The sequence below is a fragment of the Gopherus flavomarginatus genome, chromosome 5 (genome assembly GCF_025201925.1).
Source record: "Gopherus flavomarginatus isolate rGopFla2 chromosome 5, rGopFla2.mat.asm, whole genome shotgun sequence".
Taxonomy (NCBI): domain Eukaryota; kingdom Metazoa; phylum Chordata; order Testudines; family Testudinidae; genus Gopherus; species Gopherus flavomarginatus.
In genome coordinates, this window is record NC_066621.1 from 55,647,303 (window position 1) to 55,661,954 (window position 14,652).

Sequence of the window (14,652 nt, forward strand, 5' to 3'; positions counted from 1 at the left end):
ATATTTGTTAACTTAGAAAATGTCAACAGAGCTGTATCAAATAGGACAGTGACTATGTTAATAGTTGTTGTTCCAAGTATTTGAATTTTCATTTGCAATTGCCACTGCCAACTCTTCCAATGGAGAATTGGAATAATGGAAATAATTTCAACCCTGATGGGGGAAAAAACATGTTTCTCATCTGAAATAATATGAATGACACTTGCCACCCAAGCACTGAAGACCACTGCATTTAAGATAGATGTTTTCAATAACTGGACATATAATGTTCATCCATAGAAACACACACTGTTTCCTTTTATTGAATGTGGCTGTGTATTCAAAGACCCAGTGGCAGCAAACCTTGAGGGGAGGCTGATTTATTTATTTTTTTTAGGGGGGAAATGATATTTTGGGGGTTATGTGTTTTGACTCTTTGGAGAGATTTTGTATGTAGTTTAAGAGGAAGCTATACGTTACATCGTATTTGCTTCAGGAAAGATGTCTTCATGGCAACTGACTTGAAAGGATAGGATGATTCATTGAGGAGGAAAACAGCACCTGGATGCATGGCAATAAAAGGGCCATTCAATTAAAACAAACAAACAAAACACTAAAAAGTGAATACAAAGACCTAAAGTCTCCATTTCCATGAAAGGGGGATATTGCTCATAGGTTAGAAAGGATGTAGGAACTACGACACATTCTCCCCCCATCTGAGAAGAATGAGGGCTTGTGTGGAAGGGGGGAGACATTGTAAATGCACTAAATCATAAGATCGCTGGAGATCAAATACCTAGTCCACAAAAATAGCTGTCAGATTTTTATTATTACAGTTTAACTTCTTTTATATCAAACTGAAAAAGTAGGGCTTATGTGGGTGCCAAGAAAATTGTTAGAAATTCAGGAAAACAAAATTCCCACGAACATTTATTGTATATATTCCCTAGAACATCTTAAGTGTTGCCTGGAAAACTTATTTCAACTATCGATAGTCTTTCCTTTTTTTCTCCTTCTCTTTTCTCTGTTCTGTTTTCTTTCTTTCTTTCTTTTACCATCTAAGGGCTCAATCCTGTAAGGAGAGCCACATAAGTTGATCCCTGCATCCACATGATGGGGACCAAAATGTTCCTCTTCTATAACAGATTGCTGTGGGTTCACCTTTCAGTAACCCTTAATCCAGAGCTAATGTTAATGAATTCTTAAAAAATAGCAGGAGTTAGTAAAAGTAATTACAATATATTCTTTCAGAATGAAAAAGAATTAGGTGTTTGAGCCTTCAGGAACTGATGATGTCTGATTGGACGTGACCAGTTAAAAAGAGCACCACAGGATTTTTTATGACTTCTTTGCACAGTTGGATATCTGTTCATGTTTGTTCTATTTTCTAGGTCTATATTTAAGGGTGAGGTTTTCAAAGACTCTCAGTGCTGGCCTAATCTTGCTCCAGGGATGTCAATGGTAAAGTCCCCTGGGAACACAGTTAGGCCCATTCTGAGCACTTCTGAAAATGCTACCCTAAATGCCTAGATTTAGTATAAAGACTGCCTTGTGTAATTTTACTGTAAGGTTTGTTTCTGAAATTTTTCCAAGTTATGCTTTTAGTGATCATCTAGCATACTCTAGGATGCTTTAAAATAATAAATGGTAATATAAAATGTGAGCTGCTGATTCCCACACAAGCCACAACCTTCAACAGGAAGGTTCCCGTACTCCTGAAAATGAATCTCTCGTCAATCTGTAAATCAGAGGGTCGAAATCTGAGAGATCAAGTATCAAAAAGCCACTTCTCATATAACCATTTGCACCCTTTCCCCTCCAAAATTGTAAAGGCAGAGCTTAGCATAGAAATCATTTGGGTCTTTAATATTATGCCAATAAATCAGGATTTTATGTCCTCTATTATAACACTATTTCTGTGCATTGTATATAGAAAAAGCCTTATATTTTAGTAATGAGCATACATTATACTCGGAGCATGCCTCAAGCTGAAGCCTTAAAAAGATATTTGACTTCTCACATAATTTATTACTTAAGCTATAAATTATATTTATTTTGTTGTAAACTATTTTTTCACCTTCCTATTTGCTGTACATCTGCTTACTTTCTGCCCATTTATACTAGTGTAACTTCAGTCAAGTTATGAAACTGGACTAACAAATACAGTATCTGTGCTATCCTGGGATTTCAGATTTTGTGTACAGTTTGACTGGTGTAAATCAGTGTTTTTTGCCATGTTGTTCCAGTGAGATTCATATTAATGTGGGTTTTCCTTATTTTGTTTGTGTTTTGTGGAAATAAACCATTTCTGCTTTTAATGTTACTGAACGATACAGAAACAGGTGGATATATTGTTAAATAGTGTTTTCCATGTACCTAAATTAATGTTAACACCCCATTGCATTACTGATCTGGTGCAGTGTTTCCTTATTATGTAGTAGTTAGATAGTTAAGGTGGCTCTGTTGCAATATGTATGTTTAATTATGCTACCTAATTCCTGTGTGTGTGATCCCTTCTAGCTCACCAGTTGACCTACCCATCTAAAGCACTCTCACCTTCTGTACCACAGCCACCTCACTCCCCCTTAAGCAATGGATTTCACTACACATTTGTCTAAACACCTTAAAAGTAAGAACTAACTGCTCTTGGAATGTCTAATTTGTCATTACAGCTTTGCTTTAACTTTGTCAAAAACTAACACTTTTTACTACAATAATGTAAAATTTATCCAAATTAATGCATGCATGCAGTTTTCAGTAATCAGAAGAATCTGTTCTCAGGCAGCAAATATTGCTGCTTACGAACTAATACATAAGCTAGCAAAAGCCTTTAAGATGATTGCTGTTGGTTAAAAATAAGTAAAGGTTATTTTGATCATCTTAGTGTGGCAAAAGAAAAACTAAAATGTCAATGCTATTGGCAAATTTGGGGCCACATTTTCAGCAACAACTTCCACTATTGAAAATGTGTGCATGTGTTTTCACCTGCAAAGTGGCACACACCTTTGTTGAGCACCATACCTGTAAAAACAGGAACCCTTGTAAACAGGCAGTTTGGGGTCTGCATGCAATTTTGTGGGGACAAACAGGTGCATTTTTGCGGAAACCAAAATTAAAGATTAGTTTGAGACAAGCTGGCCTTGTGTAATTAACCTTACAGTAGTTTGTTTGACTGATGCCATGCCTTCAATGTTTTTCCATTAAATTATTAAACTAATGGAATGATGATGTTTTCCCTTCATTTAGTTTAGTTCTAAGCTGCAAGTATCGTGGGCACCATTTTTAAAAAGGACATTTATTGCAACACCATTAAAAATGAACATTTACTGCACATTTCAATGATATTTGCATTATTCCCTATACTTAAAATGGGAAATACTTACCAATAGTTAAACATATCATAATACTGACAGTATCCCAATTTGGCACCCACTGTACCTCCAGAATTTACTATTAATTCATTATTGTCTTTCTGCTTTCAGATGGGCTAGTTTTCTCTCATACTATTGTATAAAAATACATGAAATAAGTTTAGTAGTAAGTGTGACTGAACATCTTTTAAAAGAGTTAGTCTCTGACTACCATGGTTTTCGTTTTGGAGTACTTTTGATATCAGCACTTCTCAGAGTTAAGAAATCTGCATACTTAGATAAGCTCTAGAAAGGCCCAATACTGTGCACACATCAGTTTATGTCAATAGGAGTTCTGTTCAGAATGGCTGCAGTATTAGACCTCAAGATCGTAAAAGGTGACTTCCCTTCAGAAAAGCATATCACAAGTGATAGACCAGGGTTAGGCAACCTATGGCACACGTGCCAAAGCGACACACGAGCTGATTTTCAGTGACACTCACACTGCCTGGGTCCTGGTCACCGGTCTGGGGGCTCTGCATTTTAATTTAATTTTAAATGAAGCTTCTTAAACATTTTTAAAATCTTATTTACTTTACATACATCAATAGTTTAGTTATATATTATAGACATAGAAAGAGACCTTCTAAAAACGTTAAAATGTATGACTGTCACACAAAACCTTAAATTAGAGTGAATAAATGAAGACTCGGCACAGCACTTCTGAAAGGTTGCCGACTTCTGTGATAGACTGACAGCTGTAAAGTTGTTCTGACATCAGTCAGAGCAGCAGGGGAACGTGATGGAAGTGGACTAATGTCTGCCTAGTTCACTTTCTGATGTGGCTGGCCTGATTTCACCACCCTTGCTCAAACTGAATGGCATCTGACTCTTCTAGTAGTCCCATTTAAGTCAAAGCAGATTACACATGAGTGAGGTGTTTTTCCACGAGTAAAGAGTATCAGAATCTGGCCTTGAACTTTTCAAAAGAGTGCAAAAAATAAAGCACTGTCCCCAGATACCAACAGTGAACTTGTATTAGGGAACTACTCCAAAAACTCGCATCCAAAGTTCACTTTAAGGGAGAGCATTAAGGAAAGAATCTAGTAATTTTAGCCATTACATTAGGGGCACAACGATTCTTCTAGATCAGTGGATATCTTCCAGAATTTCAATGGCATCGAGTAATAATTGGTCATACAATTTTAAATGTCTATTAATTATGCATCCTATCTTACTGAGGACTGCAATACAAAATCATGTTTTTCTGAAAATGTGTACTGGTTGGCATCGGCATCCCCTACCATATTTGACTGCATTTTGTTTTATTTCATACCAGCCAAAGCAGTAACTGAACATTGACATAAGATACAACCCAACAACCATCTGATGCCAGAGCATGGAAGAAAGAATGTCTTCATTACACCAGCTTCTCTGAAGATACTCATCAGCTGATCTCATAATTTTTCAAAAACAAATTCAGAGAATAATAGAGGGATTTTCTATGAAAAACAAATAAATTAAAATCATTTTAGTTTGGCATTGTTTTAGTTCAGATTTTTTATATAAATAAATGGCACTTTTAAGATACTCTATAAAATACTGATGTATTTTTAGAAACAGAATATATTTTAGATTTTTTTAATCAAGGGCTGAGTTCATTTTTTTTTAAAAACTGCTTACACAGACTTTACAAAATGTAAATCAAATAATCTTGGAAGCACATCATGGCATTTGGGTAAAGCTAACTCAAGTGAGAAGCTTACTGAGAATTTTCTTCTTTTTTGGCAAAATTGATCACTCTCGTGCCCTTTAAATAAGAAATAGCAAAGGACTCAGCTTGCATTTCTAAATGTTAGTAACCATCATGTTTGCACACAATGAACAAAATTATGGCACTCAGCTGCTAACTCTTGTACATTTTTTAATTCCATGTAGTTAATTTTCAAATATAAGTACCCAGTGTGTTGGCATTGACAATAGCACTGTCTGCATCAGTAACAAGAAGCTACAAAAATATTTTTTTCTTAAATTAAGAGGACTGGGAAGTAAAAGATATTTTAATTCTACTGTGTGAAGTAAGCAATAAAATGTTAATAGAATGTGTGATTTTACTAGTAAAAAATATATATATTTAATTGTTTTAATTAAAAAGCAATATGTGATGTATTGCATTATCCTGGAAACAACAGAAATAATGTACTGTGGCACTTGCTAATTTTGTATGTAAATTTAACTGGTGCTTAATTTCGCCAAAACTTTCAAGTCTGATGTTTTGCTTGGGTATAGGGTGAAGAGTTGGCCACTTACATATGAAGAAAATGAATTTAAATAAATTGCTGTTGCTTCTTTACTTGAAAAAAGTATGTGTACACTTTTAGTGTAAGGCATGCAAATATCGCACAATACTGTGTAATTTTTGGTTGAGTCGAGTGCTAAGAGAAGAATGATTCACAAATACTGTGCTGTGTTTTGCGAGACTTTTAACTTCTGTTTCTTTGCTGCATTCAGATAATGGGTTTAAAAAGAAACTACATGGATTGAGCTTCACATTTGTTTAAAATGCATAAAATAAAAATTCATAATGTATTTTTACGATACTCAGAAGCTATTCTTAAGAAATATATTTAGAAAATGCTGTCTATTTTTCACTAACTCAATACTGCCAGTGTCAGCTTCATAACATTTTGCCAAAATAAAATTTTTATTTTTGCCTTTATAAAAAATGTTTGAAAAGCAATTAAATGAATATTTTGCAAGAAAATGTTATTTTAAATAAAATGTAACAGTTTGGGGAAAATGATGTATGTACAGATTAAAATATTAACATAACACTTCTACTGCTTTTGTCTTGTCAGCTGTCCTGTTGATTGTTTTCAACATTGTTTTTAAAATCCCCGTTAATTACATTTTGTTTTCCCTGGTTCTGACCCAAGCCCATTACTGTCCATGGGAGTTTTTCCATTTATTTATATAGGAATTGAATCAGGCCTCCTGTGTACCAAGTGCTGAACTTAGGACAGCTCTTAAATACATACTTAAGTGCATCTCTGTTCAGGAAAGCACTTAAGTACAGGCTTTCCTGAATTGGAACCTAAATGTTGATCTTTCCTATTTTACAGTTTTCTCAACTGCCAAATTCTTGACACTTGGTATTGTATGAAATTAAAGTAGCTAGAGTAATTTACATGTTCTGTGTGCAAAAAGTGCAACTCCCCATCTCTAATCCTGTAAACATCATGCGGTTGCTTGTGCAATGTATGGACACACATTAACCAATAAAATGTATGGAAACCAACTGGAATTTACGACTTCTGTAATAGCAGGCAAGAGTCAACTTGTACTGTGACAGTGCCTTCAAATGACATGGGTTTGATACAGACTACTGGAGGTTTTTAGTTCTTAACTTTCTTAAACTTGAACTACTTAATACAATGGAGTGAAGGGAACAAACAGTCAATAACTTTTTAAAAAAAGAAAATTGAGATATTTCTGTGGTTCAGTATTGACATTGTGAACTTCACAGAGTTTAAGTGACTATTTGACTTCACATGTGTGAACAGGGAACACAAAGCTGACATGCTTATAAAACCCTTGTCCCATTTGTGGGGATATGCATGGCCTGAAAAGTAAAGGAATCCTCAGCCATAGGGATTTGTGATGTCTCATGGTTCTGTAAAAAAAATGTTGTTGATGCAGAAGGGGGAAGTGTGTGGGCTATGCTGTGGGGAGGGGGTGCAGCCAGTGGGTTCATGAACTACAGTACTTCAACCCACTGACCAAAAATTCCACTTGTCTGTTGTTTTTTGGGTGGGTGTTGGGCAGGTGGAGAGAAGCACAGCTGATTGTCATAGTAGTTGTGCAGGTGCTCTACAGGTTGTGATGAGACTATTCATATTCTCCTCCCCTGCCGTATACATCATTCACACACAACCTGCTTACTTGAGCTTCATATGAGATGAAAGAATTTCACCCTTAACACACATACCATTAATGTTTTGAATAATAAACTGACCTTCTTGAAAACTTTTGGTCTGAGACAAATCAAGCAATTTATATGTCCATAATTAATCCCATATTTTGAAAAAAAATATCCCCAAGTATGACACTTTTTTTCAAAGCCCTTATTTAAATATAGATATGCTAATGAGTTATCTGGTGACCACTCTGTATGGTGGTTTTCTTTTTTCAATTTCATTTTGCATTTATTCACCAAAACAGTCTTATCTATGTACTTATACAGCACCCATCACTAGCATCAAAGCTAGAAAATTATGATGTATTCACAGTGGTATCTTTTAATCAGACAATGTTCAATTTCAAGTCATAAAATAGTTGGAATAAAAAGAAGTTTTTTTTTCATTTTGATTAACTAAAAATATTAGACAAATAGTATCTGTTTTTCTTTTGGAGGAACTAATTTGTAATTAATCTGTATAGTTTTTACACCAAGCAAAAATTCAGTGTTTTTTAATCTAAAAGCTCTTATCGTTCTTCCTTTCACCCATGTGTGTTTTTAGTTTGTTACATTATAGAGTGGTTGCCCTGATGACAGGTTACCAATTCACAACACCCTCAGCCTTGTAATCCTCAGACCTGTCATTAGTCTCCATTTTTTTAAATTGAATGGGTGCTCCTTTTGTTTATTTTCCTTCCCGTTGCTCTAGTTTTGCATTTGTGTGGCAGGCTGGTAGGGAGTTTTGGTGATGACATTGTCCACACTGGGTTAACTACAGCTTTTCGAGAGAATGGAGAGTAATAGTGGTGATAAACACTAAAACTAATTTAATCCAGGACAGCCAGAAACACCCACAAGGAGCAAGCTGTATTGGAGAGATTTTTTTCACCCGTCATATTAGTTTAGTGGACTTTTTTCTAGAAAATCTGGTTTGTGTGCAGAATATTGTTATGTATGGCTTTGCCGCCTACAAGTTCATAAAAATTTACCAACCCTTTAGTGTTTAAAAAAATGACAAAGCCTGAGTAAAGTTGATTTAAATGGCTGAAATCTGCTCAAGGATTGCTGTTTTGAATCTACATACAATATAATGCTTATTGGCATCTTTTAGGTATTGCTTACAGCTTTATTTTCAACTCATGCTATTTACTTAGTTGATTTCTAAGTCTCAAAAATAAAAACAAAACAAAAAACAAACATGAGGTACGTTCTGAGGCTTCACTTCTCTGATTTATGTCTGTCTTTGGGTATTTTAAAGCATTTGCTTGTGTAGTAGATGTGTGGATTGCGTAGTTATAAAAAGAAAGAGACATGCAGAGGAAAGACATGAAAAATTGCTATATTTTTCCACACCTGGTAATCATTCCCATTGGTTAGTTGGCTGTATTCAAAAGGCTAAGATTTTTATTGCTATGCTAGCAAAAGCAACCTTTCTTCATAGTGGAACAGTACAAAGGAAAAGCACAAAATGTACACACATCACAGTGACTGGAATTCTGTTTGAACAACTGTATTGATTGGGTCTGACCCCTTTACACTTTTTTTCTATTATTTGAAAAGGTGCATCTAAGTGTAGCTGAATTGAACCAACTGAGATGAACTTTCCATGAAAACTTCTTGAGATACTGCTTTTAGTTCAAAGCTTTGGAATTTTAAAGGGCATTTTTAATATAAGCCTGTTGAGGTATTCTGTACCACAACCATACTTTGAATGTTAAACTACAGGTAACCCTAAGGAGAAAAACATAACATTGTGAAGCCTACCATAAATTATTGGATATGGCAGAAAACTTTGGACTCTAGGTATGAAACAAATTAAAAATACAAAAATGTACCATGTAGAATCCTAGGAATTAAAAAATGTGTTATACTATTATTCATTTAGAGAACCATGAATGTACATGGTGCTTTACAGACCTATAGAAGGACAAACAACAAACAACAACATTGGACGATAATTTCAGCTAAGGTGTAAAAACACTATTGGTGAGAACATGTTACAAAGAATTCTTGGAAAATGTGAGCTTGAAAGATGGGGGGAGGGGATGGAAGGTCCTTGATGCCCTAAGAATGGAAGTCTTCTTCAAGAGGTTGTGGGTATCAAAGGGGAGGTGTACTGAGTATGGGAGATGGGTGGAGCAGAAAAATAAGAGGATTTGGAGGGAAAAAGCAGAGATCTAGTTGCAAGCTAGTAAAAGGATTCAAGGAGAGGGAAGAAAAATGGCTCTAGTAGTTGGACTTCAGTTAGCCTGGAGAGGGAAAGGAGAGAAAAGAGAGGCCTGGTAGGAGAAAGATAGTGATAAAGTTGAGATGACCAAGGTGTGAAAAGTGTTTTTTATGGGAGTGGGGTATGGAGACAGAGGGAGGGGTAAGGTGGTGATAATGTGGAAATATTGAGGGACTTAGCAAGAACTGGAAGCAGAGAGAAGTCAATGATGTCACCAAAGTGATGAGCTGGGAATTACTGGAAGGTAGTAGGATGTAGGTGGTATCAGGAGAGGAGATGGATTAGCAGGGAAAATAATTTGTTTTGAAAATCTGGAGTTTCACAGGATAGAGGGGTATCAGAGTCAGAAATGTGAGACAGAGGAAAGGAATGCAAGGTGTGGGGATCCAATGAAGAATTTGGAGTTAATTTCACAGAGGGGGTAACTGACGCCATGGTAGCAGATGAGATTATCTTAAAAAGCACAGATGTGATAAAGAGGAAGACTAAGAACCAATCTCTGAGGGACAGAAACAGAAAAAACAAAGAGGAGACACTAATGAAGACACTGAAGGACCAGCCAGCAAGGTAGGAGAACCCAGTAGAGTACAATAGTTGTAGAAAATTAGTGTGTTTCCCATATTAAATGAGTTACAAGCTTAAATGATCCAGGACTCTGGGGAATTTGCAGAGGTGTGTTGAGAATTAGGATAATATATTTTCAAATCTGGACATTACTAATGAGGGGAGAGATTCCACAAAATCACACTTGGATTAATGCAAATATTTTAATATATCTAAACATTGACCTGTCATTACTTATTTGCATTATTAATAAGCCCCAATCAAGGAGATATGTATAGGACCTAGCACCGTTAACTACAAATTACATAAATATACACACACAATAATGCCTATATTTTGCTGTGTGAGCAGGAGTTTGGGATTTTGTTGGGTTTTTTGTTTGTTTTTTTCCCCCTGTCTGTCTCTAGATATAAACTTTGACAGCATAATTTGTCTATCTTTAGAGCTATGGCACAATTTTTTTAAAAACAAAAAGTCTTCCAAACCTTAGTGATAGGTCATATAGGATTAGACCTAATGAAATAAAGAAGTTGAATGTTCTAGTGAAAAGCATTTTTAGTTACCATTAGAGCTTTACTATTATGAAAACTAAATGAAAAGAAAGAATAATGTGGCATGATAATGGAAACTGCTGCCTGGTTCTGAATGAATATTTTGCCTGTATGGATTCCCTTTCTGATTGTTCAACTCTGCTAAATAGACAGATGGGTCAACTGCTTTTGATTTCCTCCCATACTATATATTGTCTACAAGAATCACCTTTTGTCTCCGATTTGTAATTTGTAGATGGATTCCTTGCATTTTGCTCTTTGCCCAGTTAACAGTTTGTATTATGTTAACCTTCCTACATCTTTGTGTTATAAGAATCAAAAAGTCCTGCAAAATTGCTCCAGGAAACTAACCATCAGGTAGGGTGTGCACTGCTTCTTCAGGTCTGAGGTGTCTCTGAAACTCAAAGGGGAAGAGAGCTTCCTACAGTTACAGTTTTACCGGACCAGGTACTAAGCCTGAAGCTATGTAGACAAGCAATATTCGAGGAGTTCAGTAAAGAGTAAATTGCAAACCAAATGCCTGCTTTATTTGTATTATATGGGATAGCAGTAGGTGCTTCAGCTCTTTAATACACTAAATAAAATCCAGCACATCACTTATGCAATGATTGCTTCTTCAGTTATGTGTATCACTTGAAAATACATGAACTATTGCATTTTAAAGAAAAGTTGTTACTATGTATAGTTATAAGACCCATAACACTAGTTTTGTAACGTTCATGAATAGCAGATCTCAGCCTTGTGCCTATAAGTAACATAATGGTTTGAACCCCACATTTGTGTGAAAACCTAGGATAAATAGGATGAAAAGGAGCTATTCACATTGTGGTCCCCTCTCCATTTCTGCATCGTATTATAGCCCCAAAACATTCTATACTTTATTTAACCTAGTTTGAGTTATTCCTAATGTGGAGAGTTGAAAACCACCTGATTACAAGACACTGTTTTCTGGTGTGACACTATCCTGGGAATGGCTAAAAGGAGTCAGTCTGCTAGTCAAGATTAGTAAATGGGAAAATCTCAAAACATAGGGAAGTTCCATTCAGATCAGCCCTGGAACATTTGACTTCTGATACATAACTTATTTGAGGTCTCTTTTCTGGCATCCACCACCTCTCATTCTTTTCTCTCCTTTTCCAACTATCTCCCACTGAGTGTGGAGATACCTTAAATGCCATCTTCAGAGTTGGATGGATTATATAGCAGGAACTGCTGGCCTTTAACATAGTGTCATATTGTACTTTTAACTCTCCCCTGGGAATAGACGCATCAGGAACAGTGCTCCAGAGGAACACACTCTTTGGGTGATATTTCTCAAAGATTCAGGGAAAAAATGTAATTGGTGTCACTTTTAAAACCCTGATGGCACTCTGTTCTGTCCCTTGACACCATGTCCCTTTCACTTTCCCCAGACAGCTCACAGGAAACTGATGCAAATAACGATGCCATGCTTTGATTATGAGAGAGTGCACTGCCATTTATTCTCTTTGTCTCCTGCAGTTTATAAAGGCAGCTTCAGTGCATAATTTAATCTCTGTTCTGGGGACTGTAGTAAATCCACAGAGATTTCCACCAAGCGTCAGTGCTGACATTGGAACATGTGCGTATCCTCTTTGATCTGAATTCCCCAACCACAGCTGTAGAAGGACTTCTAGCTTTGAAGCTGTCCTAAAAATTGTACTTTCAGGAATAAAGTTGCCAGGCTCCTCTTCAAGAAAATGGGGAATGTAAACTGCAAAGCAGTTGTGTAAAGCCAGAAAGCACCTTATGTATCATACTACTTGGCCCTAGAATTCCTTCACAGCTGAAGAGTGGGAGAAAAATGGATTCCTTTTTATTGGAAGCAGGGGAGTAGAGGGTACTAGTGATGTTGCTTTCTCACAAGGTACTCCCCATCATACAAAGAAGTGAGGGGGGGTCATTCCAATGCTCTGCCTGTTCAGAGGGGTACCCCATCTCCCCAAGACTGTGTGCTAATGCTACCTACATACTGATACTGGTGAGGATTGCAAGTGTGCAGTAAGCAATTATACAGCCTGTATGCTTGTTCATTTGCTTTCTCTTAAAAGACAGACTTTTTTGACTCTATCAAGTTATAGCAGAAGACTGGGATCAAGCTTTCTGTCTCCTGATTTGGGCTTTCAAAATATACTGGCTTTGGTCTACCCTCATCATGAAGGTTGAATTTAAATGTTTGATTAGGCACCTGTGCTTGACACAACTGAGACCTAAATTAGAAGTGCTAGTGATTTATTTAATTCCATCTTCCTGAAGGACATCCGTCTCCATGTTACAATTTAAACTATTTGTATACAACTATTAGTGATGCTGTTCTGTAAAACATAGGACTACCTGCAACCCCCTTTTTAGAGTTGCACCCATCTCCAGCAAAAATGGGAATGCATGTACAGCCATGGGGAGATAACTTGGTTCATGAGGCACTAGTTTGTGCCCATCTTTGAATGTAAATGCAATTCTGATGTAGAGACTATTTCACAATGTACGGCTGACATAGCAGAAACCAACTCTACAGAAAGGTTGTGTCCTTAGATATAAAGTTGATTTATTTACCTTTCACTATTCTACTAATATCTAAAACTAACAGAGCATCTTGCACAACAAAGTGCCTCTGGGTGGTTCTCAGCGGCTCTTTAACAGCACGCAGTGACACTGCACAACAGCCTAGGAGCTTCAAGTGTGCAAGGACCTGAACACACTTTTCTTGATCCAGCAATACCATTAAGCATGTGCTAAGTCTCATGTAAGTCAATGGTGAAGTCTAATACCACTCCTGGGGCCTTTTTACATAGCAATGCAGAGGGGAAAGGATCATTTCAGAATTAAGCAAGCTACATCCTGTAGCATATTGATTTTTCCATTAAAGAAAGACTCTTGTGTGTATTAGAGATCAGTTTAACGTTAACTGTAATATATGATTTACACCAGGCTGGGGACGTATAATGATGTGGGGCTGCAATCAGTATTTTGGGGGCAAATTCTATTATGGTACAAAGGGAGTGGTGCAAATTAGAGTAGCCCTTAGGCTACTATAACCTGGGCTATGACAGAGAATCAGGGAGCACTAACTGGTTGCTTGTTCTCAGCTTCTCCTCCCCCATGTTCCCTGGACTGGGTGGCGGGTCCCAAGGAGATGCCAGTCAAGGTGCTATCCTGATCTTCCTGGAGCTCCCACAGCCTGGCAGGGAAGAATGCAATGAAGGACCTAGAACTACTCGCTTATCTGACATACTGAGATGTTGTTGTACCAGTGGAGGAGCTGCAGGCAGATGTTAGCACCTGAGAGATTACATGGGTGGTGAAGGATAAGCCATAGTTGCTAACAGAAAATCTAGCAAGTGTCTTGCTGTGTTGCAATACTACCTGAGCAGCCATGAAATGAAGATTATGAAAGAAACCTGAGCCTACATCCTGGGAGAGAAGCCACAGTCAGTTAGCATGCAACTAGTCGCAGGATCAGGATCTAAGACTTTTAATCCTGGTTTTGTTAGTGTGTATAAAAACATCCAGACTGGCTAGGTCAGTCAAATTTTTGCTCTTTCTTTAGCTCTCTTAAACCTGTGTTTAAAAGAACTTGACTGTGGACATAAGTGCTGCTAAACTTTCTAGCTGGGAGGAAATTAACATCAGGCCTTCAGGAAGGTTGAATTAGGAGAGATGTACCAGACTGAGTTGATGCTAGAGCTATGGATTGTTGAACACTCCACAACACAGAGGTGCTGCACGGCTGTTGGTTCCATTCAGAGTATGGGTGAAGACCATGACAGCAAGAGACTGTTGACAGTTATGTGCTAGATGGGATTTCTCATTGCAGAAGCTGGTTTTCAGATTTTTTCTCATCTTCTGTAGAAAAGCCAGCCCCTGAGACTAGAAAAGGCAGCTCACTAAAGTCCTATCTGAGAAAACCTGCGAAAATATTAGCAGTAGCACGGCAGCAGTTTTGTTGGTGGATTCTTGTAGATGTATCTTTTTGGGACAATATCCTAATAGTTTTCCCCTTACTGA

General features: G+C 37.0%; 1 protein-coding gene across 5 annotated transcripts in view; it reads left to right on the forward strand.

The window, feature by feature from the left end:
- The window catches only part of PLEKHA7 (pleckstrin homology domain containing A7), a 295,587-nt gene extending 289,658 nt beyond the window's left edge, over positions 1–5,929 (forward strand). For 4 of the 5 annotated variants that reach the window (XM_050957092.1, XM_050957093.1, XM_050957094.1 and 1 more), the window contains 2 exons: positions 2,500–2,608; positions 4,669–5,929. In XM_050957092.1, coding sequence (XP_050813049.1) covers positions 2,500–2,597 — 98 coding nt within the window. In that variant the 3' untranslated portion in view covers positions 2,598–2,608; positions 4,669–5,929. The remainder of the gene's footprint in view (positions 1–2,499; positions 2,609–4,668) is intronic. The other variant, XM_050957095.1, reaches the window with a different exon arrangement.
- The last annotated feature ends 8,723 nt before the right edge of the window (positions 5,930–14,652 follow it).